Source organism: Lepidothrix coronata, unplaced genomic scaffold (assembly GCF_001604755.1).
Source record: "Lepidothrix coronata isolate B3197 unplaced genomic scaffold, Lepidothrix_coronata-1.0 Scaffold111, whole genome shotgun sequence".
NCBI lineage: Eukaryota > Metazoa > Chordata > Aves > Passeriformes > Pipridae > Lepidothrix > Lepidothrix coronata.
In genome coordinates this window covers 1,875,001-1,900,756 of record NW_016690291.1, presented here as the reverse complement: position 1 = coordinate 1,900,756, position 25,756 = coordinate 1,875,001, and the positions used below count along the sequence as shown (strand labels likewise).

At 41.5% G+C, this 25,756-nt stretch overlaps 1 protein-coding gene across 1 annotated transcript; it reads right to left on the bottom strand.

Annotated features, from left to right (window-relative positions):
* Nucleotides 1-1,494: 1,494 nt before the first annotated feature.
* On the bottom strand, nucleotides 1,495-24,015 carry LOC108502049 (neuron-specific protein family member 1). Its single transcript, XM_017824507.1, has 5 exons — nucleotides 23,890-24,015; nucleotides 23,279-23,429; nucleotides 19,422-19,538; nucleotides 8,047-8,157; nucleotides 1,495-2,892 (listed from the first exon to the last, which is right to left on the bottom strand). The coding sequence occupies exons 2-5, from the start codon at nucleotides 23,405-23,407 to the stop codon at nucleotides 2,692-2,694; spliced, it is 558 nt and encodes a 185-aa protein (XP_017679996.1). The 5' UTR covers nucleotides 23,408-23,429; nucleotides 23,890-24,015; the 3' UTR covers nucleotides 1,495-2,691.
* Between the last annotated feature and the right edge of the window lie 1,741 nt (nucleotides 24,016-25,756).

Below are 25,756 nucleotides of genomic sequence, written 5' to 3'. Positions count from 1 at the left end.
TTAAATCCGTTTGTCAAATATAAAACCACGCTTAATCCTTCAGAGAACACTCTTTAAAAGGGCTGGGAAGAAAGCTACAAGCTGGAGCAGAGCTAATGGAAGAAAAAATAACAATACTGGTTTTGTCACAGCCACCCACTTGTGATGTTGAAAGTCCAGCTCCCACCCCAGAGCGAGAGAGAAGTGTTACTGTGCAAAAGTATCTACACTGTCTCAGGTGTTTATTTACCACTTCAGTACACAGCGATCACTTTGCACATCTATGACCTCTACTTCTAATCCTTTGAAACTACTTGACTGAGAAATCAGCTTGATTTTTTAGTAGCAATAATGATAAGGAGTCAACTAAAGAGCTTTACTTCTAGGTGAAAAGAGAGAATACAACATAGACAGATTGTGCAGTGAAACAGATGTTCTGGGATGCTGGAACAAAGCCGAAGGATGGACAGTATTAAAGTCCAAGTACTAAAACTGGGAGCAGTTTGTTAACTAAAAAAAAAAATACCTCAAAACCAACTGTAGATAAGAATCAATAAACTCCCTCCTATTAAATCAGAGGAAAACTGGTTTTGACTTCAAGAAGCATAAGCAATCTGCTTCTCCTAGATTGTAAGGCTTACTAATTTTTATTGTTTGTTGTTACGAGGAGAAAAAGAAGTTGTTTCTCATCAGTATTTACTTGTGCATTAAAATTTTTATTGTCCTAAATTTAAGGGGAGGAGATGTATCATGAATCATTTCTATGTAGGACAGTCTTGGGGAACAGATCTTTCCATCCTGTAAAATCTGAATGTCCTCTGTAAATACGTTGGGATGAAATGTGTGTGGTTTCATATCTCTTCTGAAATGTATATTTCTATACATTATATGCAACAAGCAGCATCGCTCTTATTCTTTACTCTGCACAGAGTGAAAATGTCAAAAGTTACATGTGAATTAATTACATTCAATAAAGCAGATGCCTGTTAAAAATTGCAAACATGGTATGTGTTGAAGATCTTAACACAAGCTTGATATTTTTAAATGCAAAGAAAAAAACTGGCACATAATTTATTGCTTTTGATGCATTCCACATACCATGATGACTTAATATATTAACAGCCTTTTACAGCTGCCTTGTGTGATGCACATTTCGTTATCAAGCCTTGAGCATTGAGTCATAATGGTTATTTTTACTGTATTGGAATGAAAGGCATTGATAAAGCAATTTTGCTGGAGAGAAACAGAAGTAGAGCTGAACATGTTTGTTCTACTACTGATCTTGAGAAACAGCCCATACTGATGCTTCCCTTTCAATCTTGTAATAGACTCTACCAAAACAAAAAAAAAAGGAACTTTTGACATGTCCACTACCCCTTGTCCCATTCAAGTAACATGAACAAAAAGGTGACTTGCTTGCCTAGATGCTTCACACACTTGTTTTGTATGTTAAATTAATAATGTCCTTTTGTAATGTATATTTAAGATTTATAATAAAAATGAAAACATGATTTCACACAAAGAATAGGTAAGTTTGTAATTACAATGGAACTTTAACGTGCATCCACAATACTATGTTCTTCTACGTCTTTTCCCCTCCCAAGCCATACACAAACAGTTCTACTCCTCACTCTGTTTCACATGTAGCTTCAAAACAGCCAGTTGTGGTATCTAATACGCTACTGTTTCACTTGTGATGCTCTGTGTTTTAAAAAGTATCAAACTGCAAACCATACATAAACAGAAAGCTCTTTCTAATTAATAAGAAGGGAAAATGTGAATGTAATACAGGAGAAAATTTAGACATATTACTCCCTCAGTTGTAACCAACAAATGACATAGTAGACTACATGTACTCTTAAAGTATGATCAAAAGATCATCAAAAGATGTCATTTCTCATTAGAACATCCTGAACTGTATAGTTTTTACACTATCCTCGACACCCACCACTAAAACTGTCGGTGTTTTTCCATAATGTCTATCTAGTTTGTGTTTCAGTGCACATCCTTAACCAAGATGCTAAAGCCACAGTGGAAATGCAGTTAAATCCTGTTGACAGCAATAAGAAAACATTGAGCATGCCTTGTTGCAGAGAACTTCATTATCACTTACAAATAAACAACAGTAAAGGAAACATAAGGAAAAATGCGACCTGACAGTTTCTTTCTCCATACAAGTCATTACATTACGCCCCCGACATCAGTGCTGACTACTGTTCTTGCTTGAGCCCAAACTAAATATTACTGACAGCTTTCAGCTAAACAAGAGATCACTCTAGTTATGGCTGGGGTGTTTCAGTTTGCAAAATGACAAAGAGAATTAAAAAACTTAACAAATTAAGTATCTGTTCAGACAACAGAACACATCATTTATCTAAGGTCCAAGCCCTGAAAATCCAGTGATGAAATCTATCAGTATCCAATAAACTGCAAGAACATATCTTAGCATTGGATTTTTTTTTAACATTGAAAATGGTGTCAAAGCTCTACAGCAATGCTGATATGCACCTGGGGTTATGCCCATGAATGTTCTGCAGCAAGTTTTTGTTTTGGTTTTTTTTTTTTTTTTGCAAAGCAGTATCAGCAAACAGAAGCAATTGCACCATAAACATGAGTAACCTCTAAATTATTCATAATTATATTCAGTGAAAAGTTCCTTGAAGTCCCTTAGTTACCTTCAAATTACATATTTTTAATAATTCGCTTATCATACTAAGCTGATTTCTCAGCAGCTTCAGTCTCCTGTTCAGACAGTTTCTCTTCTGACAGTACTGTCATCCACGGGGACACGGAGCGCGTGATGGTTTGTTTGGCCAGGTTGTAGTGGTTTATGACTGTGTAAAATTTCCCTCGAGCGCTGGAGTCTTGTTCAGAGTAGTAGTTTTCCAACCCAGCTGGAATGCACTGATTATTCTGAAATGAAAATCCGTCTCTTAGATTACAGATACAGCCCCACACACACCAGCAGCAGATTAGGGTTTTTTTCTCCTTTTACTTTTAGTCTAAGCCAACAGTCACATTCTGTGAGTCAAGATGCAATATACAGCAATTAACTACAGTGTTGTCCTACTGTGTTCAAAATGTTCTTCCCTGCACTCCTTAAACTATTCATGCATTTGCCAGAAAGACCAATCTGGGTTTATATGCCAGCATAATTAACGTAACATGCTTGCCTAAAATTATTTTTTAAAGTTTTCAGTCTCTAGTTCCAGCCATATTTTGCTGTTTTTTCTTGCCCACTTACTTCCAACTGGTTGGTTTGCAACTACAGCTGTCTGTATCCTACCATTAGATTAACTTCAGGCAATTTACTATGGTGTTTGCAGACCAAGGGATGGAAATTAATACAGATATATTGGTGCCAGCGTATGAACAGTTTTACAGCCCAGTAACTAAGACATACAGGAAAACATTGCGGGTGGCCAAGCATATGCACAAGTGTGTACACACACAGAAAATACTTCACTCTTCGTCAGAAAGATGTAGCCAACAGCACGCTTTTAAAAAGCTCTCTGTAACTGTGGGACTACATTATTTCATTTCCCAGGAGTGCAAGAGCACTACATAGAACCTGCTAGATACTTAGAGCTTTGGAGAGTGAAAAAGGTGATTTAGAGGGTTAAATACTAAGTGGAATCCAAATTTTGCTGTCATCTTAAAACCCAAAGTGAGTGTGCCTGTGCAGTGCATTTGTCACAGGTCTTATCTAGCAACTGTTCCAGTGATTAAGAGCCTACAGAGAAGCTGGTTGCACTGAAGGAAAAAACAACTTGGACATATACTGTGACCCCTAAGTTTTGCCCCATAAGGTCATGGGGTCTCTCTGCAGGTCCTCTTTCCACACCAGCTAGACCAGGCAGTCTTGCTTGATACCTCAGCATGTTAGGACAGTCACTTGAGCAAGTGAATTGACTCTGTAAGCTATGAGTAGCTGCAGCTTCAGAAAAATAAGTTTAATCATTTCTACTCTGGCTCTTTTAAAAAGAAATAGGCTGTTCAGTCTTCCTGCTTCCAGCACCAGAGGACTAAAATTTATAGTATTATGGCACAGCAACTTTGAACTGCTACTGTTCTCCTACAGCTCAGCAAAGAAAATTTAATACTGCCAATTTCTCAGCATAAAAATACGTGCAAAAATTCCATGGGTTTTAGGACCAGATGCTACCTCAACTGTGTCCACATTTACTTCTAAGTTCACTTTTGTCCTTGCCGACAAAAAGAAAAAGAGAAGTAGCATAAATAAGCACCAGTAACAACAGTTTCAACTGGTTAAAATCATACAGCACAAAAAGGAGGAAGATCCAGCAGACAGTCTTGGCTTAATACAAATTTTGCATCCTAAAAACGTTAGTGTGATAAAAAGGCATCAAAAGGTAGGAAAATAAAAACGGAGACCTGCCAAAACAACAGGCCCATGGGTAGTCTTATGAAGCTGCCTGCCCCTGGGGAATTCAATCACATGGCACATTTGATGGCTCAAAGAAGCCTCACTGTCACAAAACTAACAGCCCTCCCACAGAGACAACACCTCACAGGCTTGAACCTGCAGGTGTGACAGAAGCCTTGAAGTGTGTCAGACTTGACAGTGCCCAAAGTTACCACATCCACCCAGGTTCCCCTTATTTGTTATCTTCTGTCAAGGCAGCAGCTGGGGCAAATCTTCCCTCTCCGTTTTGTTGAAGTAGCACAACAAAGCAGAAGGGATTTAACCCCAGCTGAGCAGCACCTGTGCCCACTCAGCACTGTTTAAATCAGCAGAGGTTTTCAGCTGCAAGACTGGGACCTAGATTTATAAAACCTTAATCCAGGAATCTGGAATAGAGCTATTTGATACACATGTTGAATTACATCAACATGCCATCTTCTGGAAGTATTATCCGTGCTTTATCTGGGATAACTGACACTAATGCTGATGTGATAAATGGCTAATAAGTATACAGATACAGACATATTTGTAGTGATTATTTCACCCAGTCATGGGATGTAGTCACAACTCTAAATATTTAAAATGGGAGAAGGAACACAACCCATTGAGCTAATGAAATCTGCCAAGGAATTTCAAGCAAATATAATTATTAGAGCTGAAGACAAGCCAAGATTGACAGTCTTAAAAATGCCACAGAATCCTTCGTTGCCTTTAGAAGCAATTTGCTTTGTAACAGGCAAAAATGACTCAGTAATGGTTTTTGTTTTGGTTTTTTTTCGTAGTCATAAACATGCACAACATCTGACAGAAGAGCCTAAAGAAACACACAGCAGTTTCTATCTTGACTGCATTTTTGCTCTCAGGATTTTGCTCTTCTAGAAAAGATGGGAAAATCTCTCCTTTTACTCACTGCCCCTTGTGTTCTGCCCAGGAGCAGCCCCTTTGCTTAGTTCCCAATCAAGGCAAGCCATGCAGCACCCAGTGACTGAGCTATGGGAACTGCTGCCAATTGTTATCCTGGCACTTGCCTAAGACTTTCAGCTGTGCAGAACATTTCTCTCTATCCTTTTTGTTTGTTTCCATGGTTCCCAGGTGAGAGAAGTAAGAAGGCCATGAGGAGAAAGTGAGATGCTCCACAGTCAGTCTCTTTCTTTTACAGCCCTTCAATTTTGGAAATTAGTTATGGGTTATGGCCTTTGATGCCAGAGAAAACCCTGGTTGCCAGTCTATATCTGGCTGAATTAAGATGACTCCTTTTGTTCCTTTGACATGAAGACCCCAGTGGTATTCTCTTATAAATAGTATCTTCTGTCACGTTAACTTTGCTGGGTCAGTAATTCCCAATTACACAGATGATGCTGTGGTCTCCAGTGCACTGAAATGACTTTGTGGTACTGTCCACAAGTCTGACAGAATGCAGGTGCTTTGGCAAAAAAAGCTGAAGGGGAACAAATATGGTACAGAGCATATTGAAGTCCTGGAGAAACTCCTCCAGGATGTAAGTGCACTCAAGTTTTGAGTCTCACCAACAGGCAGTGAAGAGTTCTCAGAGGAGCAATCAGCATAGCAGCAGTACTAGGGCTGTCTCAGCTTAAGCAAGCACAGAAATAAGGCTGGAGCAGGTTAAAACTGCTGCACAAAGGAAGATGAGCACCTTTTAAAATACACCCTCAACTCCTGGAGGCGTAGGACAGCAGAAATGTTTGGAACTGCTCCATGTATGAGAGCATCAAAGCAGAGAAGAGCGAGTCTGACTCAGCTGCAATAGCTCAGCCTTTATGTAGAGATTCCTACAGAACTAGGCTTCCTGAGGCAGGGACACCTTTGCCCTTAACCAGGAAATCATATCAGCATCTGAAACCTGGGGACATCCAGGCCAAGAAATGTTCTTGAGTCTACCTAAGGATGAAGCCAGTCCACTGACACACTGCTCACAAGGTGACAGATTTCATGTCTCCTAGGACATGTGTGCCAAGCTATGCCATAACATATCACGGACTCTCCCCAAAACAGATGCACAGGCAAACAAAAATTCATCTCAACATTGGTAGTTTCAGGCCTTGTGTCATTTGCCAACATGTTTATCCTGTAAAACTCTTTTTTAGAGTTACATTACTGAAGATGCCGTGCCTTCTGGCATTATGCGATCAAGCAGCTCTAAGCAGCCTCCAAAAAAACACCAGGAGAGTAACCATAACACAGCCCTGTATATGTGCTGCACCTTAAAAGGGCACAAGCTATGGGACATTCTGCCTAACTTCTGTCCCAAACACAGGACCCTAAGGAAAGAAACACAACCAGACTCAGTGCAACTAAAATGTAGCTAAGAAACTGTTCTTGCCTTAAATATTTGTGGCACTAGCAAGAAAAGCCAAAAGAAGCCAGAAGGCTGCAACTCAAAGGAGAGGACAACAAGGTGCGAAAGGAAGCAGAAGCAGGAGACTGTTGCTAGACTTACATAGGAGCACATAACTGGCTGTTCCTGTCAAGTGACGGTCACATGAAGACAAGTTTGGTAGGAACATATAGTCCATATTCCAAATTCCTCTATGCCAAGAGAAAGCTTAGGGGGGGAAAAAGGGCTACTGGGCTATTGTCCCACGAGACACGAGCGCAGAAGGGTTTCAGTGCTTGTCTAAGACAACACAAAAAACCAACAGCAGAACTGAAAGCTGATCTCCTGAGTTACAGCCAAGTATTCTAACCACAGTATCTTTTGCTGGGAAAGTAGTAACCAACTGAATGCTTGAAGCTAAATTAATCCAACAGGGCATCACTGATTATAATTTTGGACTGGATTCTTGTAAGATATTTATGTGCCTGCAGTGACAGATAGAAATCCTGAATTGTCAAGTAGTTCCTTTTGAAGTTCATACTGGGTACTCATTTGATTCATTATGTGACTAAATATTTTTAGAAAATTAGAGGGAAGACTGCCATCCTCACTGCTACTTTTCTTATCTAATTACAGCCAAGTTCAACCCTGCTAAATTTACAACAGAAATCAATGTTACTTTTCTGACTTTCAGCCCAGGTCATAACTGAGGAGCCAGCACTACCACCTCACATAAATGAAGTCAGCCCAGCCTCTCTTTTGGTTAGAACCAGTATTTTTTTCCAATAAATGTATTTTCCCTTTTTTGGCATCACTTTTGGCTTGTGGCAGTAGGGCTCGGAGGTCACTGTTCTAGAACAAGAAGTTCTTCCTACAAAAATAACCCTCATGTAACTCTACTACTCTTAATGAGAACATCACTCTACTGTTTCTCTGACACATATTCCAGAATTTTTTTTCTCCAGGTTTTATCATTCTTTTATTTTGAAAGACCATTCAACATTAAGCCATATGACCCTTAAATGAGGGCTTTGTCTGGACAACTGCAGATGAAGTCTGAAGGACACCAGTGTTTGGATTTTTGCTATATTTTCAATGTTTAAAGCATTAGCAAAATAAAAACATTTTTAATATTGTGCAATAGTACAACCTCAGATAATAAGAAAAACGTAGCAGGAAGCACACTAACCTATGAGAAGAATCACAAAATTCTGTGCAGTACAGCATGACTTAATCAAGGTTATGCATAGAACAACACGGAATATTACATACTCTCCTGTGTCTCTAGAACGGGTGTGCAATTTACCTTGAAAACAAATCCTTCCGGACAGGTGTGATCATACTTGTAAACCTTGTAGACTACCAGAAATACAACACACGTTAAGAACGCAAGGGCAAAAAGGACCAGCACAGTTACCTGTAAAGAAAAATAAAACATGCTTATGTTAGCAATGCACTGCTTATTATACTGCTCCTTGTTACTGCAGGCAGCAGCAGCCAGCTATGAATGCACTTTACAGTAAAATCAAGCAAAGGATAAAACAAGCTGCTGAATTACGGAGGGAGAACAGGGAAGCAGCACGTAAGTGCTTCTACCTCCCTCTTCTCAGAGAAGAAAGCAGATCATCTGGTCAGTGGCCCACTGCCTCTGGACTGCTTTTTTTGATTGCATTTCTGTTTAGGACACACATGAGGCCAGAAGGACACAACAAGGTAGCTTGGGTCTGCTGTTTTTCCAGTATTTGGATGATGTAAGCATAAGTCTAGTTTATGTCAGCTGATAGACATGTTTGTTTTCCCTGGGCCTGTCCAAGAATGGAGTCAGGTGACAGTAAGTTAGCACAGGTGTCATCCAGATAATACAAAGGTGACTCTTTCAGGGCATGGAGAAAGTAATGTCTGCAGTCTCTTGGTAAGATCAGTTTGTTGTGCCTGCTCTGAATGTATGGATAGTTACACCAGTAGTCTGCATGCTTGGTTGCTCAATGCTCCTTGATTTCTAAGTTGAAACAGTACTACTTCATCACACAGAGACTGTACAGGAGTAATTCACTGCCAAATCCGTAAGGGAATACACCATGTTCACCACAGGGCGAGCCTGGAGGAGCTCTGTTGCACCTCTTTTCTCAGTGCCCACAGAGAAGCCACTACAGACTCCCTTACATGGCACTGGCTTTTCACCATATCCTTCAGTAGCTCTCTGGTCCTGAATTTGCACTGGAGCAAAATCCAAGACACACTTAAAATCTGAACTCAGTGTCAGTATCAAGCTCACCTTTCCCAGACAAACTGAGCAGCTGGAGACCGGCAGCCTTTCAGGTGTGACGGGAGAGAGAACTACCTTCAGAATTACATCACCCGCTGACAAGAGAAAGCACAAATCTGGCCTAGTAGTTACACTGCAAAGCTCTCTAATTCAGACCCATTTTTGTGGAAAGTGTGAGCTGAGCAAATAGCATTCATTACCTGGGACAGTATCCCAGATGTGTAGTATTATTCTAAAACAACTACTGATAGACTAACTAGTACCCCAAGGAGATTACGCAGTAAGAGTCGTTGAGATTAATTTCCTTTTGGGCAAGTTAGAAAGTAAGCCAGCATGTGCTACAGCATAAGAAACAATAATAAACAGAAACAAACAAGATTAATTTCTTAAACCAAAATATAAAATAATCTAAATTTTAAAGGAAGTTGCATAAGCCAGCTATATACACCTCCTAAAAAAAGAATTTAGGCATGTCAGGTTCAATTAATTGAAACAAGACTAATCTGATACTTGAGAAAGCAACAACAACAAAAAATTGTAGCTTTGCCTCTTGGTAAAAACAAGTCCCTTTAAAAATGATAAATCCCTGAACTAACAGACTTTGCAACGCTGCAAACTGTGTGTGCCAGTGAGATTAGGACACTACAGGACTGCAATGAACTTTAGGGACTTATGCTGTGGAAGCAAACTTCATCATGGGCAGACAACAGCGAGTACTAAATTTCCTGGCTGAAACAAGGCTGGGAAGTATTGTGTGTTGCTGAAGCCAAGGATTTTTTAAGGATTTTTGATAGACAGAAAATAAGCATAAAAGGAAGGCTGGACTAGAGGCAGGGAGAACTGCACATCAAAAAGCAATTTAGCAGAAGAAATGTAGACATTAATGTAACAATGCCGTTAGAAATGAGACATGGAGCAAAGCACCTTTCCAATTAAATGTTCAGTTTCTCGACAGTCACTGGATTAAAAAAGAAAAATAATTCAATCATAATCAGCCTCTGAAAACTTCACATTGACGTGAATTTTCGTATCTAATTTGTCTTTCTCCGAGTTTATTGCTCATTTGCAAACACAAAAGTTAACATGGATAGATCACTCTGTCTTGCCAACCTCATGTTTTCTGCTTACATGTTTCATGTCTCAGAATATCCTGCACAAATCCAAGAGCTAAAGTACATTTTCACTTTCCTTCCTGGTTATTCTCTGTTTAATAACGAACAACATAACACAGACACGCCCCCATTTCTGGCCAAGCGATGCCTTAGCTCAACCCTTCAGATATGTTTATAATCAGGCTTCTCCCTTTATTCTTCTATGGTTGTGTTCTTCCTGTGCTTCCTCAGCTATCCCACCCACACACATGTACAAGTGCATGTACATGTACCCTTCACACTTTGGCCTGGCCCAAACCTTGCATTCCACCCTCCAGGGCTTTCCCCTCCCCACAACTGTAATGAGCCTTATTCTCTGTTCCCTCCCTCCAAATTTACCTTGCACTCCAGGCTCTAGAAAAATTGACCCTTCTCCCCTAAGCCTGCAGTTCCCACTTGGGGCTCCTTGTCCCACCTCCTTAATGCCCTGCTGGTACCCCATACCTGTACACAGATGCCCTAGGTCCTCCTGCCCCATGGGCCTCACCATGCCTGGGCCCCAGTGCCGGTCCACAGCCTGCTCTGTCTGCAGGGCCATGGGCCCAAGGCCTTCCTCTGCTGAGCTCCAGCAGCTGCTGGGCAGCATGGGCAGATGAGGAACCAGAAAACACAGAGCACTCCTCACCCAGCCCTGCAGATCTACAATACACACAGGGCCCAGTCCAATTTGCAGGTTTGGGTCATTCACTTCCCACTGACTCCAAGCACATGTTAGAATGTTCCTTTTGCTCTGACAGTGGCTGCTCTTTACCTTAGAGAAGAAAGGGAAAAAGAGAGACTAGAGAGCTAGGATGGAAAAACTAAAAGCCAGATGGGATTTTTGCTGAGGCTTCCCATGCTCCACAAGACATACTCCACGCAGCCTTCAACAAAGACTGCTCCCTTTAGGAGCACAGGCCTGTGACACAGGACATGGACATCAAGCAGAACAATTGCTATGGCACAGACCAATTCAGCTCACATTTGTCTCTGCCACAGATAGGAGCAAACAGTTTTAAAAAGTTTTGAAAAATATTCTCAAATCTTAAAGCATTTTAACCCTATTTCCTGGCCATTCTACTAGCAGGCAGTAGTAGAATTATAACAGCATTTCCCAGTTGTAACTATTCTAACATACAGATGAGGTCTCAGGAACATACCAAGACAACATACTAACAAGCTATTTTGTAACTGAGGATAGGTATTAGACAAAAAAAAAAGACTGTATTTCCACAATCACTGCAATATCACTCTGTTCAAAGCTCAAAAATTGTTCTGGAAAGTAACTGTTTTTTGAAAAGAGGACAAAAGCCCAGTGCTGTGTAGATTGCTGGAGCCTGGCAAGTTGCAGAGCCACAACCTCAGGTATTTGCTGAGACCTGTTTTCAAGTGACTGACATGGAGCTGTGAGTTCCACAGCTCGTACAAGTTCTTCCACTGCCACCCAGTAAGCCCCCGGGAACAGCTTTCAGGGCTCCTGGTTCAAAATTTTCTCTCACTTACTGTATTTCCTGATGTTACTAATTTTGGTATTAACATGTAAATTTTTACTCTCATTATCTTCAATGATTTGCAATCACACTGCATTTGCAAATCCCTAATCAAGTAAGCTCTTGTCTCCTTCCTATTAGGAGAGAATCTCCCGTCTCTTACCATCCTTCAGGATACGAGTAACTTCTATTTAAGGACAGTCGCAGATGCAAATCCAGTGATGGAATCCAGTGATGGATTTCTTTGCAAGGTGATCACAATCACCTGTTAATCTGATCTACTTCTCCCTTATAAACTGACAGTCCTCTTTCTTCTAATAGCCATTTTTCTTCACTCTCAAAATAACCCACACTGATGGTCCACAATTGTCAGATCCCCATGTTCACTGCAGTCAGCTTCTCTCCCCAGCCAGTAACATAGTGTAGCCTAACCTCTCTGCTTCACCTTCTGAGCCCTCTCCTACTGGATGCCTTTCAGAAATAAAAGCCTGGAAAAAGAGAAGGCAACAATCTGCTCTTCAGACCACAACCAACACCAACACCAAAGCTGCCATTTTATTGCTTTCTTCCACAGCAACTTTGCATACCCGCTGTAACCTAAAGTTATTCCTGTCTTCCTACCAACACACTAACAGCAACTTGCCCTCTTCCTCTGTTCAAGGCAGGAGCAGATGCAATACATGCACAAGCACCACTCCCATTCTTCTGGAAGGAAATCTTGAATCTCTTCTCTCTTTGTAGTACCCAGCTGGCAGTGCAGGACCACACACAGTGGGAGCAGAAGTCTTGTGAATTACTATGAGCATTCACTGCCATGCAGATCCTGCAGAACTCCAAGGTGACTGTCACACTGCAAGAGTGATGGGCTTTTAAAATACTTTTCATGAAATAACTACAAGATAGGACAAACAACCATTTCTTTTAACTAGGAATTCTAAGTGTGGCTTTGCTTTCATCTTGAGTGTGACGTTTAAAGTTAGTTTTAAGGGGATCTGGCAGCAAAACGAAGTGAACAGAGAAGATGACAAGATACTATCTATGTGGCAGATTTCTAAATAGATTGAAAGTGAAGAGCAGAAGAAGGACAACGTCTAGCCAGAAGCCATTACAGTAATCGAAATGAGAGATGACTAATGAATGAACTAAGCATACCCACAGCAAAAAAACCTGTCTTCAGACTCTGTAAGTGGTTAGCTGAACAAGTGAGACTCACCATATCTGACAACTACACTAACATGTAAGCAGGTTGTGATAAGGCCTTTACCATAAGATCTGCTAGGTCTTCCCTATCAGTCCATCCTACTTTACCTCAGCTGTGAAACACTGCAAGCTGTATTCTTCTCTGCCTGGCTACTGCAGTCTCCTTCTTCCTTACTCCACTACTGTTTATTGGACTCCCTTTTTAATCAAGCTGCAATATTACAGCAAAATTAATCAATTGCACCAACAGTGCCTGCTTATCTTCACATCCTTTCCTGGCTCCTGTCCCTTTCTGAATAAATTACAAATCATGTTTCAAGGCATGCAAAAGTCTACTCCTTTTGCTCCTCTCAGCTCCATCCATTTTGCCTGAGTTCCACTGTCCCACTAAAGTCTGGGTACCATCCATTTCTCCTCTGCCTTCACCTTTCTAATGCCTCCTCCTCTTGTCTGAAATTCTTCCATTAACCCACTCACACTGTGCTGCTTTGCACCATGCCTTCCTTCATGCTTTTCCTTCCATCAGCACACAAACCCACATAGAAGCATTCCTGTTATTATGAGAGCTGGAACTAACGTGGAACTAACAAGATATGCAGTAATATTCACTGCTCAATCACTGCACTTGGTCACATCTCATCTCTGCATTATCTATTTCAACTCAGCCTCCTGGCAAAACAACTTTCATTTCTGATCTGTCTGTAAAGTGTGAGGTACAGACTTGATGACTGAACGAGAAGAGTGAAGACATACAGACACAGAGCACCTTTCATATGAAGTGATTTACAACCAATTTATGCTTTGCTCACCAGCTAAATGCAAAGACCTCAGGGGTGAAATACAGCAACTCTGTACAACCACTTAGGACAGGAAATTAAGATTATTGCTATTGAATTTAAACTACAAGAGAATTTTAGGCAGACAGACTGTAATTACAATAGATTGCGTCTGGCTGCATCCCACAGACAAAAATTTGTAAAACACTGCATTGACTTCCCTGCAAATGGCTGTGACCTCCATTTCACCTCTCTCCCCTGAAATCCTGCATCTCCAGCTGCACAATGCCCTCTACCAGCACACTGGAGAACACCAAAATCAGCTCTCCACTTATCACTGCTTTTCAAAAACTATGTCCTTGTTTGCTATTACTTCAGCCTGCCTCTGGAAGTTTACATGAAAAATGTGTCTGAAACAATGCACTCAAGGATTAAAAAAGTTCAATTTGCAGGAAATGGCAACATAAAAGAAAAAAAGAGAACCTTTACCTCTATACATGCAACATTTGACTCGTATTCATTTACAGAGCAATGCAAATTACACAGAATAACTTGGTACAATGTCCCATACTTTCCATGGGAATATATATACATATACAAGACAATCAGGTGCCTCGTTTCAAGAAGTGTATTTCTAACATCACATGTCATGTTTAGCTTTATGACTGGTAGCCATCTATTAAACTCAACTTCTTCACTAGAACATTCCCATCAAACCTTTATGCTCAAAGAGGATGACAGTTTTGGGGCAGTTTGTATAGAAAAAGCAGGAGAAATCAAAAGACTGTCCTTCCCAAACAGAGACGACACAGAGAAGGAGAGAACTGTCTCGGATGTTTACCTGGAGATGATTGGGAGTAGCAGCAAGAAAGGCAGATAGATTCATGAGGACAGTAACAGAAAAGAAGCTAAAAAATCAGCACTTATTAACAGCAACAGTGCAAGGAAACAGGACCAGTCTGCAAGGGAGTTGATTAATGAAACCTGAGGGACATACTGTTAGACAAAAACAAGTTAACAAGGCAGTGGCCTTGAGTTCCTATCACTGTGGCTTAACTCAGCTGTTCATGACAATGTTCCCATCATCTTCCATCACATGGCACCCTGTATTAGTTTCTTAACTACAGAGATCTGAGGAAGCAGTTCAAGAAACCCTGTGGCACCAAGATAAGAATCTTATTACCTTCACATACAAACCCAGAAGATATTACTGAGGCCAGGATAAAGGCTGCTTAAGGTTACTACAGAAGAGGAAAGGCTATTTAAGTGATATATCTGGAGAGTTCCAAAACATCTTTGTCAGTATCACTGGTTCTCTTCCAATAAAATGATTTCTAAGGTGGTCAAAGTTAAGTCCGAAGCTAAGTGACGTTATTTGTCTGCTTTTTCCTTTACTGTGAATAGAGACAGTAGCAGAGGAGAAATTCCTTTCAAACAAAAATTTAGCAGGAAGATTGTCAATGCCATATCAGAGAGTATCAAATATTTAAGAAAAAAAAAAGTGACAGTTGCCATGCAGTGCCTTTACATCAATTGTTTTAAAATAGTACTTACATTGAAAAAAGAACCTCCTTTATTTTTCTTATTTTAAGCAATAAAGGAAGAATTCAAAGCCTGCCAAACACTTATACTTGTGAACAACTTTAATCCTGTGAGCAGTTCCACTGAAGAAACAGAACTACTGACAGTAAGTAAGTACCTGTCACTCTTCCAGCCAAAGTGACAGACACACAATGTACTTAAGGAGGTGATATCCTGTACAGGAGACATCTCATACACCTAACAGACTTTTAATGTTGGAGCAAAGAGCTACTCAACACAAAGTAATCATACAGCAAGAGAGATCTATCTTCCTTGTCTCTTGATTATTTTTACAGCAATAATAATTGTTGGCATTACTAAGAAGAGATACAAGAGTCTTGAGGCAAAAATATGCTTGAAGGATGCCCCTTTTAAGATAGAAAAAAAAACCTGAATAGTTAGATATATGTTGCATACGTTTTTGCAGTCTTAAAATGACCAGGTAAAACTGCGAGAACTGATCTTGACAGCAGTCTGAATTCCTCTTCCATAACCTCATGAAGATATTTCAACTGCTTGCTACTTGATAGTACACGGCTTGCACCATATGGTCTTACCACAGAAATAAGCTTCAGGCTTTGGCTCTGCAGTTAGATGTATGTAGAGATGAAGTCTGAAGAACTGAACTGCCTTTCAAGAGAACCAAAAGGCTGAAGGCATACTACAGCTTGGGTTTATTTAAGGGCTTAAAGTTTATAGGGAAACATAAGTGTTTGCTTTCAAAATACCTCTGAATCTTCTTTATTGAGATTTTCCCAAAGACAGAAAAAAAATGTCATGCATTGCTACAATAGACATTTTTTTAAATTGGTGTGTTTGTGCATAACTGTCAACTGTAGCCCAATTCAATGGGTGCCAGAACAAACATCCCACTACAAAATCCAACTGGAGGTTGTAAGAACACTGCTCTGTCAATGGGGGAAGCAAAGGTTTGGCCTTGGGTAACTCACACCATCAATTTTCTTCTGTCATAGCTTCCTCCTGTGTCCTGATTCACAAGGGTCCTTTGCAATGACATTTCCAGCCTTGTTGTGTTACTCTGTACAGCAGACAATTTACAGGAGGGAAAAATCTGCCTCGTTCAAAGTTGCTTTCCAGTTGCGAAGACCCAACTCCCCACATTAGCCTACACTTTCAAAGAACAAAAGCAAGACTTCTATGTCTCAATGGCAAATAATCTTCAGTGACAAATTACATCCTTCTTAGTCTGGTTAGTGCCATAAAACTAAATTAAGACAACAGGGTTCCCATAATCAGGAAATCTTCACATTCTTCTGAGATATTCTGATTTGAATTCAGAATGTGGCTTCATAGAAGAAAATTATACTTGCAGTTTTCTTTGTAAACATTCTCAGCTCTGTTGTAATAACTGTGGTAATGTGGACTGAATGCAGAAAATACATTTTGTAATTGATTATTCACCCAGGTGCTAAAACACCATCTACATGACATATGCACATGCTGGAGTTGCTTCATTTGTTATAATGTATAACTTCTCAAGAAGAACAGCTTTAGATGATCTGCACTGTTGAATCCCAAAACTGCAATCTGCTTTGTCCTTATTTAAGAAGTACATCCTAGAATACACATGTGAATTATTTGTAAATATGACTGACTGACTTGCTTTATTTTTAGCACAACATTTGGGCTGTGTCTTGTGGCAGGCTTGTGCATCGGTGATGTACAATATTGAAGTCATTAAAACAGCATCTGAAACTTTTCATGAACATGAGCCAAAGTCAATATCTCACCAGTTAAATAATGCATTTCATAATTATAGCAAATATTTAATTTTCAGACAAATATCTTTTTGCTCTCTCAGAATCAACATCAGCAGTTGACATGATGATTCACAATTAATAAGGACCCAGGAGAAAACCTCACACAATCGGTACTTTTCATCTACATATTTATGAAATGTCATAAATTATTCATCTAATATTTACTACTGGGAGTGGTGAATATGACAGTCATCCCTGCTGGAGAACCAGTCAGTTCTCTTTAAAATGTTTCAAGCAGCATAATTCAATTCTAAAACTTGCTATATGGAGATTAAGGGACGTTTTTAGGACCTGAATGTTCTGCATGAACGTTGTTTTCAATTAACTGAACCACAATTTTCCTAATTGATCAACCCCCACACTCTTCTTTAGAAGCCTAGACTTACAGCCACAGTGTGAATCACTCTGCAATTCCCAAGAGATACCAAATCTTACTGAAACCTCCCTCTGATGCAGTAGTTACCTAGCAGCAAAACCTAGCAACCCTGTAGTATGAGATTAATCCCAGAACGATCATCATAAAGTAGTATCTAAAGGATATTTTACTTAAGTATGCCATCCAAAAGTATATAAAAATGCAATGCAAAGATGCTCAGGCTTGTAACTGTTCAGCTATATGTATTAGAAAAGACTACCCAACAGCATGATAACAGCATGATATTTATTTGTTGTTCAGTAAGGTCTCATTTGCTCAGCTCTCCCAACAAAGACAGAAAAAAACAGATCTACGTAGGGATGTGCAAACCACTTAGATGTGATTAAGATATCTTAATGTTCAAGCAATGAAACCCCTTAGTCCCTACAGCTAAAGCATAAGTGCAAAATTCATCTGCTCAGCTGCTTGGAACCAAAGTCCTAGTAGGGTACTCAAACTTTCTCCCCTTTCTCTTCTACAACATAGTAAGCATTTTCCAGTCACCTTAGTGTGACCAGGACACACACAAAGACGTAAGTTCCCCTTGTTCTGAGCTGTCTAATTGCATTTTCCCAACCCTCGCCTGACAGGAAGGGGATTACTCTCAAGGACTGAGTGGTACTATGGTGCCAGGAGGACAAAGAGAGGATATCAGTCAGAATGTAGCATTTTCCCTGAGGGACAGGACATCCTTGCCCCAAATCAGGGAATAGAAAAAACTAGAAATAAGTTTCTTACCTGCTTAGTAAAACCCTACCACACCCCATATCATTTCTTCTTAGCTATCCAGGGTGGTTCCCCCTATAGCTTACTGGGAACCTACATGCTTCACTGTGTGGCTGACGACTCCACCAGGTAACTGGCACTTAAAACATTTGTCGTGGCAACACTCTGCAAAGTTACTTTCCAAATATATTCTAATCCCTCCCTGAGCCTTCACTTTGTTTGTTTAGCATGCTCTGATTTCACTGAGAGCTGTATATACACTTCTGAAGGTCAGCTTGGGCCTGGGCAGCTTTTAGAACCACTGCTCAGGCACAACAAAACCAGAATCTCTGGTGTGCCCTAAAATCTCCTATCATGCAGAGTTCAGAAGCATGCAATATAAAGAGAATCCACATCTCTACTGAAGCTCTGTATTTCTCCCTCATACTAAATGTTAGGCTTTCCAAATATATTTGTACTTGCACAGGGAAGAGTGTGGTTGCCTACTGTTTAAAAATGCTTTGGCATCCTTGGGTAAGATGCCAATTAAAAGGACTGAAAAGCTGCAGTCTTCCTTTGTTAAAAGAACAAGTAGGGAAGCATGAGTTGAAGTACCAACTTTCCTGTTTTGCTTTACTTACACAGAGCAGGAAAACCCATCTCTAGTGAGAAGGGGGAAATTCAATCCTTGAACCAGTTAAGCTCTCAGGTTTCCTACGGGACTACTGAAGGAAGCAATAGGGACACTAAAGAGTAAATCTGAGTCAGATTCTTGGTGAACTACCATATGACAGTAAGAGTCGTCACCAAGCTTTATGATTTAATTGGACCAGGAAAACTGACAGCAAAGAGCTCTGGTATATACCCCTGAGCTGCCAAGTCATACGCTTAACCATAAAAAATACATAATGGACTATGACAGTGCTTTTAAGAGAATGGTTTGGCCACAGTGATAACAAGAAGCCAAAAAGAAAATAAATGTTCTTGTGGTTCTTGTCCTTCAGCACAAACAGGAGTTTCATCCATGCCATGAGCACTACCTGTGTGCAGCCCGCAGACACCCTGGCCAGCCATGTTCTGAAACCCACACACTGACAGAAACGCCTTCTGAATTCATCTGCTGGAGAGGGATTACAAGCAGTAATGCTTCAAGATTTGATTTTGTTTCTAACTGTTAAATACTGAACTATTATAACACTGAATTTATTTTTCTCATGTCCAGCTATACCCACAACAGGCACTCTGTTACAGCCAGTTCTGACTACAATCAGCAACTGATTTTAAGCAATTCTGTGAATGCAACGGAGCTATTAACATCTTCAGACAGCACTGCTTACCTTAAATCTTTCTGAAACCCCTTCAGTGATGCTGATTGTGAATTCAGCTATTTTAGGAGTACGGAACTTTCCCTTCTTGCGATCAGGTTCATATTCTGTTTTTGTTTTGACCACAACCTTTAAGAAAAAAATAAAAAAAACTGTCAGCTGAAACTAGCCACAGAAACCTTAATTATTCTTTAACTCTTCTTTTACCCACAAGCACATCTAGCAAAATATTCCTCCCCCCTCTTTGTGTAATTCTTCTTTGAAAGCTGTAAATTATTATTTATTTTTCTGGCATATCAATCATTAACAAAGTTATCTCTCAAAGTGATCTTGATGGACCTACAGGAAGACTTGTTATACAACAGTTTCACAAACTTCCAGTTTCTTCATCTGTGGTGATACTGTGCTCCTGTACTAGGCAAGCGTAGGTTAAATCTAAATCATGGTCCTTCTCACTTTGTATAGTCTGAAAACAGTCACCTCCACTTGCTTCAGGAAATCCCATTAATGAGATTTCAAACTGGAGACCAACAGGAGAAGATTACTGAAGAGGGCCCCACAGAAATCCTGCAAGATGCCATGTTCTTTGATGGCAGGATCTTGAGTTCAAAAAACATGAAATGACCCATCTAATTGCTATTCACTATGTGATAGACTATGGCCTTTGGCACTCTTATTTTTAACATCTAATTTCTGATTTATCAGCTGTAAGCAGCAAGATGCACACAAACCCTTGTGTTAATGAGATTGCTTCAAACACCCAAGGCTCTTCAACTTTAGTTTATCCCTTACTATCAACTACTGCCCCAAGCTGCACCATTTAGCACCTTACCTGTATTCCCAAAATATTCACTACGTCAGTCTAATCTCTACTATTCTCCTAGGCATTCTAATTGTACAAAATTTTCTCATACCTAACCTATTTGCCTCATTTTTGTCTTCTGCATTTTTCAGGATCTTTTTCTAAGTATCATTCTCGAGATAGGGTGCAGTTCATCATACTGACAGCGCTATTACGATTTTTTCAATTTTCTCTGTTGTTCCAAGGAATAAATACCTACTCTTAGATTTTTAGAATCAAATTCTATCTTTAGCACAGCCTGTGGTATTAATAGCAAATACATTATCACAGAATCATAGGATGGCCTGGGTTGAAAGAGACCTTAAAGATGATCTAATTCCAAGGGCAGGGACACCTTCCACTAGACCAGGTTGCTCAGAGCTCCCTCCAGCCTGGCCTTGAACACTTCCAGGGATGGGGCATCCAGAGCTTCTCTGAGCAACCTGTTCCAGAGCTGCACCACCCTTAAAGTAAGGAACTTCTTCCTAATATCTAAACTAGACCTACACTCAGTTTGAATCCATTCCCCCTTGTCCTGTCACTACATGCCCTTGTAAATAGTCTCTTTCCATCTCTCCGAAATTAAGATTATGACACTCACAGGTAGCCAGGCATTGAAATGACAAGCTTTGAGTTCCCCTCTTCTCACTTCCTTGAATGGTACCTAGAATGTGTAACTGTACTAGAGTCAGTACCATAAAGCTTATTAGACACTTTGACAGCATTACAAGTATTTGTGCAGGACAGTGGTTTAGAAACTTCTTTACCTATTTTCAGCTATACTTAGTAAGATAGTAGTTATTACCTATTTTAACTTTATAACTGTCCAACAGCACCATGAAAGTAAACTGCCTGATGAGTTCTGAAATGCTTTTTAACATTTTACTTACATTCCTCCCCCTTTTATGTTGTGTAATCTCAGGCAACTCAAATCACATTCAGCTGACACAGAATGTACAGTTCTAACTGCTTGGTTATGTAATGCCTTCTTTTGTTTAACATATCTGAATATGAATTTAAATCACTTCACCCCTTTAATTTAGAAACTGTCAAAATCATCAAATCCTTAGTGCTGTAGTCACTACTTTTCAAGAAGTTATGCTTCACTGCCATACTGGAGCCTTGTAAGTGAATAATAAGCATAGATATATGAAGTATGTACTCCTATTCGTTATACATGAGTGTCTGCATACTTCAGAATTTGATCTGTGTGCCAATCTTTCCTTAATACTTTTTTCTTCTTTTCACATCAGCTGCTCTGCTCCTGCCTTTGAGTCTGTACCACTACAGAGACACTGACATGACATGACTAACCACTTACAGAAGGAAACCAGCAGGACCAATAAATTCATGGCTTTAATTTTTCCCATGTTTACAAAAGGAAAGAAAAACTAATATACAATTAGACAGTGGAAAGTAAAAAACCAATCAAATATTCCCTTATTTCAGCTTTTAGCCTAGCTGGACATTTGCTTTTATTCGAGGCAAATGCCATTAAAGGTAGGAGTTCTGCCCCATTCTAGCAGGAGCCATAGGGCCAGCACAGAACCTCCTGAGCTCTCTACAGAGGCTCCGCTCAGGTTAAACCTATTACCATACAGATCCCTAGTTCAGACTTCTGCTTAGCAGTGCAGCAACATAACGAAATCCTTTGGACACTGGTCCCTGGTAATCGGTTATATCCAGTCACCAGTTGGCAGGCGTATCAGACACTGTAAGACTTAACTTGTTTTAAAGCCTTAGGGTGCGATTTTGTCCTCAGTTACAAGATTTACACCCATGTTACTGAGGGCATAAAATGGACCCTCAGGCTCTCCAACAGCTGTTATGGCTTATTGCATTTATGCCTGCCAACTGGTCACCACACACAACACAGAATGGTGTTGATAGCAAATAAAATGGAGGTCAAAAATTTATTTGTATTGCCTACAAGCAACACTCTACCAAGGAAAATTTTACAAGCTAAAATTCTTTACCCTAAGATACTATTATCTGAATCTTTTTGAGCTTTGAGGAATGAATATATTTGTTTGTATGTATATGTATTATATGTAATCTGTATATCCTGTAAATATCAGTTTAACTAGAAGTAGAATTGAATGTGTGGAAGGCCAAAAATAAAAACTGTATGAAGACCACAAAGCTTTTTTTGCCAGAGGCATGTGAGAAATGTATAAGTAGCTATCCTATTAAAATAGGATCCTGAAAAACCTGAAAAGGTTTTCCTACTACTGTGTGCCTTACATGTAGTAACACTTACTGTATTCTTTATTGTGAGGACAATAAACATATTTATAGGCTATCGCATCACCTTCCTAAAGCTTTAAAATTAAATCCTCAATAATTAAGCCATATAATAAGGAATGCAGGAAGCACACTTCTCTTCCAACCTGTAAGCACTCATTGGACTGTCTCCTTCCAACTACAGAGGATCTGAATCACCTATTTGGAGGTTTTTGAACCAAATAAATTGCCATGGAAAAAACTCAATGGCCTATTCTCATCTATTTCAGCTTATCTGGGATTAGCATTAGTTTCCTACTGAAGCACAGAAGGAAGATGGAAGAGCTCTCTGTTGCCAGTCTGCCCGTCCCCATGCTGCAGAGAAATAAAGCAGGGCTTTATCCCCCCATCAGAGAGGCATTTTCTGGACAGAGAAAATTCACATCATTCACACAGAATACACAGTACCTTACAAATAATAATAAAAAAAGAAAGATGCAGAATAGGAAGGGCTATGACAATACAGCATAGAGAAGCTTACATTTATGTCTATATGTTTCATACACAACACTGAAATCTATATATGCTTACTGCTAACATTTTGCACTGGGTTTTAATGCAAATCACTATTACTGGATTTTCATGAGCTTAACTGGTTTTTTTCCCCCAGAGGGAATTAGCATGCTTTAAAGCACCCCAAATTTCTCGCCGTTTCTAAGCTGCTCGTTACACATAACCTATTCTTTTGTTGTTTGCCTGTGATTTGGGTGTGATTCTCCAGGGTGGAAACTAAAGCCTACTGTACCTTATCAGGAGGTGGGAACTGGAGCTGATTGACATCCAGGGGTGTGATCAGGGGGATGGTGTCAAATCCATCCTCCAAAAGGGGCTGCTTTGTGCTCTTCTCGCTGAAATTATTCCCCAGTTTCACCATTCTTCCAGGATAGAGGGATTTTCTGCTGGCACACACGGACACACACGCACAGAAATGCAAAGTATCACAAACCAGACCTTTCCCCAGCGGGTCAGAAATACCTTATAGCCAAAAAATAAAATAAAATAAAAAAAAAAAAATACGCCTTCGTCGCTGTGACTAGGTTAGGCTTTAGCGTTCTGCTAAGTACGAACGATGGCCAAAGCTTCTACTATCGAAGTTAAAATAAAAATTAAAAAAATAAACAAAACAAGCAAAAAACCCACCATCACGCACACAAAAAAGCACCCCAAAATCCGCGGCACGTCAGCGATGCTGCCCGCGCGGCCCGGTGCGGCATCGCCCCGCAGCCCGCGGGATGCGCAGAGCTCCGGAGCCCCCTCCCCGCGCCCCCTCCCCTGCCCGCGCCGTGCCGGAGGGCTCCCCGCTCCTTTCTCCCGGCCTCCCCTCCCCGGGGCAGGGGCAGCGCGGCCGCCACTCACCGCCGCGGCTCCCGGCCCTTCCTCGGGGGGCGTCGTTCGCCGCGGCCCGCGCAGCGATGGCGGAGCGGGGGGCGAGGCGGCGGCTCTCCCTCCGCGGGTGGCTCTGGGCGGCCGCAGCGCCGGGGCCGTGACGCAGCCGGCGCTTGGCTGAGGCAGCTCTGGAGCAGCAGCAGCACAAAGGGGCCCCGCGGGGATGAGCGGGCGGGCGGCTCCCCCCAGCCGGCGACTGGCGCAGCGGCAGCAGGTGGAGGAGGAGGAGGCGGCGGTGGTAGGGGGGGACCGGCCGGGACGCGCCGCCCTCCGCGCCCCTCCCTCCCTCCCTCCCTCCTTCCCTCACGGTGCTGGGGGTGGCGGCTGCCCGTGTCCTGCGCCAACGGGGGCCGGAGGAGCCGCCGCCCTGATCCGCTCGGCAGCCCCTTGTCCCCGGTCCCTGCGAGTCCTGGCCCTGGGGAGCCGCGGCAAGGGCAGCGTCGGTGCCGCGGTCGGGGAAACTGCGCTACATCAGGCGGCGGCGAGGGGACCCGGCCTCGCCCTGCCCGCCGCGCGGCGGGGCGCCGGCCCCTGAGCCGGGGGATGGCAGGGGGTGCTCCCTCTGGCCGCCTCAGCCGGGGGGCGATGGCCGGCTCTCCCCTTCCAGCCGCTCCCGGGAGGAAGGGACAAGCCGGGGCTGTGAGGACGGTGAGACCCCGTCCCCGCTCCGCAGAGCGGGGGGAACGCGAGCATCGGAACCGGCGCCCGCGTCACTTCAGGGCAAAGGCGTATTGCGGAGCCTGGCAGCCGAGCGGGAGAGGACATCTTACCAGCCCGGCTGGCTCGGGGCGGAAAAAAAACAATAAAAGTGATTCATATTCACTGCGCTGTCTCCTCTAACCTAAGGCAAACCATCATGCTCATCTTGTAGTCTTACAGGTGCATCGTTTTCCAGCCAGTGGAAACAAAAGCGCTGTGGGCGACGCAACAAGTGACTGGGATGGTAGGCAGCTCTGAGAGAGAAGAGGCAGACAGGTGCTCAGCCTAGAGCCAGTTTTATGCTTCAAAACCAGCCAGCCTCTCCTCGCAGATGACAGCATGAGCAGCCCTTCTGTGTGGCTTGTTCCAATTGCCCAATCCAACATGTGTTTCATTTTTCTGAGGTCAATGGTCTGTAATGATAGAGGCCCAGAGCTCCTTTCTGGTTGTGACATAAAGCAAGTCGTGTCTCCCACTATGGATCATCCTGTCTATCTCATTTATTTCTCCCATCAGTGTTCCGTCCCGAGTAAATAAAGTGTAAAATAAGCTTGTCTTACCTGACTAACATCTCATAAATCATACTTGTGTGCGTTAAATAGAAGAAAAAGTTTTTCATTTTATGTAGAAAATTGCACCTGTAATTGGAAATGAAGGGGTTTCTCAGAAAACAGGAAATACTTGAATTATTTAATTTTGGCAAAATCCTTGTCTTACAAGTGTTCTTGAACAGAACAGATGAATAACCCACGGATGAATGAGTGTAATCCATTCATTTCTATGTGAAGCCAAAGTAATTCAGAATCCAAATGACATCAAAAGTCCAAGTGATGATCAGAAGTGTATTTGACAGTATACTACAGGGAGCCAAAATAACACAGCAAATGGTTTAACAAATTGAGTGACTAAGTCCTTTCATCTCCAGCTTCTGTGATTTTATATTTGAGCCCTTCTGTTGGCTGAAGTTGGTCAAAAGCTCTGGGCAATTGTGTATTAAGTGTGTGCCTGAGGAAGTATCAGTGTCAGATTAAGATGAATGGATGTAAATTCCCCAGTTGATTGGTGAGGCATTTTTTTCGATTATGCGAGCATATTCCAGGGGTCCTCAGTTATAGTGTCTCTTGCAGGGAAAATGAGA

Excerpts from the sequence above, each read along its gene's own strand:
- LOC108502049 (XM_017824507.1), bottom strand. The coding sequence starts at position 23,407 with ATGGTGAAACTGGGGAATAATTTCAGCGAGAAGAGCACAAAGCAGCCC. Across the intron at positions 19,539-23,278 it reads AGTTCCCACCTCCTGATAAG|GTTGTGGTCAAAACAAAAAC; the intron begins GTACAGTAGGCT and ends TTTTTCTTAAAG. Across the intron at positions 8,158-19,421 it reads GGGTTTCAGAAAGATTTAAG|GTAACTGTGCTGGTCCTTTT; the intron begins GTAAGCAGTGCT and ends TTTTCTTTACAG.